Source organism: Bactrocera dorsalis, chromosome 4 (genome assembly GCF_023373825.1).
Source record: "Bactrocera dorsalis isolate Fly_Bdor chromosome 4, ASM2337382v1, whole genome shotgun sequence".
NCBI lineage: Eukaryota > Metazoa > Arthropoda > Insecta > Diptera > Tephritidae > Bactrocera > Bactrocera dorsalis.
The window spans coordinates 70,192,326-70,195,107 of NC_064306.1; the positions used below are offsets into that span (position 1 = coordinate 70,192,326).

The 2,782-nt window shown below is 37.2% G+C and overlaps 1 protein-coding gene across 1 annotated transcript; it reads right to left on the reverse strand.

Annotated features, from left to right (window-relative positions):
• Positions 1 to 200: 200 nt before the first annotated feature.
• LOC125778220 (uncharacterized) lies at positions 201 to 2,178 on the reverse strand. Its single transcript, XM_049454848.1, has 4 exons — positions 1,691 to 2,178; positions 1,394 to 1,562; positions 767 to 1,084; positions 201 to 695 (listed from the first exon to the last, which is right to left on the reverse strand). Exons 1-4 carry the CDS (start codon positions 2,059 to 2,061, stop codon positions 282 to 284), a joined length of 1,272 nt encoding a protein of 423 aa, XP_049310805.1. The 5' UTR covers positions 2,062 to 2,178; the 3' UTR covers positions 201 to 281.
• Between the last annotated feature and the right edge of the window lie 604 nt (positions 2,179 to 2,782).

A 2,782-nucleotide genomic window follows, 5' to 3' on the forward strand; every position in this document is an offset into this window, starting at 1 on the left:
CCTTAGAAAATTTGAATAACAAAAGTTCATTTCTAAAAAGTTCGAAGAAACTAAATTTCAACTTTTTTAGCATATTTTTGTTTAACACATTCGAGAATTCATTTAGCATCCCTTCTATGGATATCGTCCACGATTCATGTATATATGTAGGAAAGGAAATAGGGAAAGGAGACGGTTAGCTTAACATTTTTCACTTCAATTTTATATATCTCATATTAATATATACATATTTACACGTACTCAACACCCATAAAGTAGTTGTATCCAATTTTCAAAATAAACTAAAACTCGTCCAACACACCCATACTCTCTAAGCGCTTGAGTCCATACTTCAGCTGTGCTTGTAAACGTTCTTGTGCAAATACTTTTTTGTACTTTAGACGGACGGCCTCCTCATTTATCATAGTTTCAATACTGTTATCTCCGGATAGCTCCTTTGGCATAGTAATTATGGGCAGAAAACCGAACATAGCGAAAAGACCATAAAGTTCACGAGCACGCAATTCGTACTTTAGATCTTCCAAAGTTGGTATATTCTCGTAATGAAGATACTCCAACGTCTCTTTCAATGTCTTGTAATACACATTTATGAGATCTTCGCGTCGTTCCTTCAGCAAATCCAGTTGAACACTGGTGTTGAGAAAGAAGTTTAGATCGCAGCCAGGGCTGCCACAGAAATTAACTTGGAAATCCACCTGAAAGTTCATAAAACAAGAATGAGTTATTGAAATGAAATGAAACAGTTTTGGATTTCAGTGGAACTTACAAAAATAGCGCGCGTTGGTTTCTTGGGTTGCTTGGGATCATCATAGGCGTACATGATATTTAAAAGCGTAAGATCACCATGATTCATCACAACGAAGCGATCACCTTCACGATGATCTGCTAAGTGTGCGCATATGCTCTTGAAATTATCATAGAAATGGTGCAATTTTTGTGCGATCTTTTCAAAACCGGGCCACTCGGCTGCATTGTTGGCTAAGTGCTTTAGTGTAGTGCCGAAAATTTGTTTATAGGTATCAGACTTTATCATAGTCTTCTCGCACAGCATACCGTCGACCAAGCGTTTGGAGATGTCGGGATCCTATATATGATATAAATATATAAATATATATGGATTTTCACGATTTTGAAAAATATTGGCAGTAAATAGAAAAAATTGGTTCGGTTTTCATATCGTTTTTGAGTATATACTAAATAAGACATGAGCATCTCAGCTGAAGTTCATACTATTCCTGAAAACCTTACTTTTTTGGACCATTTAAGTTGTTTTTTTTTGCACAAAGAACATCTTCACTATATTTCTAGCAGCTCCTTTCTGAATAACTCCCGTTATATACTGAGCAAAAATGGTACACAAATATGCTTACTTAAGTCTCTTCAATATACTTACTCGCTGGGCTAAAATCATTGAAGTGGCATGCAGGCGCGCCGTTTGTTGCAAGACCAATTCACAGTGTGCCCAATCGAGCTGGTCCTGTCGTGGCGCAACCCGAAACCCGTCAGACTTCAAGTCAGAAAAAACAAGAGTGTTAATGGGGGATTTGGTAGCATAATAGCAGCTGAACAGAATAGAAGAATTTATAGTTGAGAATACCCGGAAAAATTGCAAATCATTTTAAAACATTCAGTTGTTAAAAAAAAATAAAATAAATGAGAAATGTTCCACAATTTTATGGGGTATACGTACGTGGCAGCAAATTTCGGACACGGCACCAGTACTTGCAGCCGTGGCAATACATCCAAATAGGTAATTTTTTCCTTAAGAAAAACACCAAGATCTTCAAGGAAACGGGTGTCTTTCGAAGCCGGTATAGATTTGACGATTAACGACCGTTGCTCTTGTGCTGGCGGCTTATCTGCGTCAACTAGACGCTCATAGGCGACTGCAACGCGATAGATGCGTGAGCAGTAATTATCACCGGGGTTGGTGGCCCATTCGAAAGTAATTTCATTAACCGTCACCTGGATTGCACGCAAACCTTCCTCAAGCGTGGCCACGAAGAAGTTCTCGTTCAAATAATCGGGCACAACTATATTGTTCGGATTTTTGATAACCATTTTTATAGTTTCTTTATTTATCGAAAATAAACTTTTTTTAATACTCTTTATTTGTAATAGCTTTTAGCTCCGAACAATCACTCAAACCAGAATGTTCTGTGCAATTCACTAAACTAAAATTTGCTTGGTCAAACAATGCGCTTATATAGACGAGCAAATGCACACTTAAAACTGAGCTGTAAAAGGGCAGCGATAACAGAGCCCTTTCGTTAAAGAAAATACTTCTCATTTCTCATAGATTGAGTGTGAGTGTTAATTAATGAGCGATTGAGCGTTCGACTCGATCACTTCAGTTGGTTGTAGCTGCTATTGTAATCACTAATATTTTCATTTTTGTCGTTATAGTCACACCCTGGGCATACATGTTCTAACAAGTTCAGAACTTTAGGTTCGGTAAATTAATTCTCTTTTTTAATATGAACTGACAAGGGTCTACGGAAACCGGACGTTTTTCGCCTTTCAATTGCCCAAACAGATAAGATAGTCGTTTTTAATAATAGTATTATCAGAAATACGTATCCAATATATGCCCCAAAAAGCAACTGCAATATTCTCTCAGCAGCTATAAAGCCCTTCACAGTTGCATTTATTACATCAAAAGAGAATGTAGAAATATCACTCTTTGGATTTTTATTGATCAGTTTGTATGAAAGCTATTTGCTATATTGGCTCGATATCGCTTGTTGCGACAAATGAGCTTCATTGACTGGGAAGGACAAAG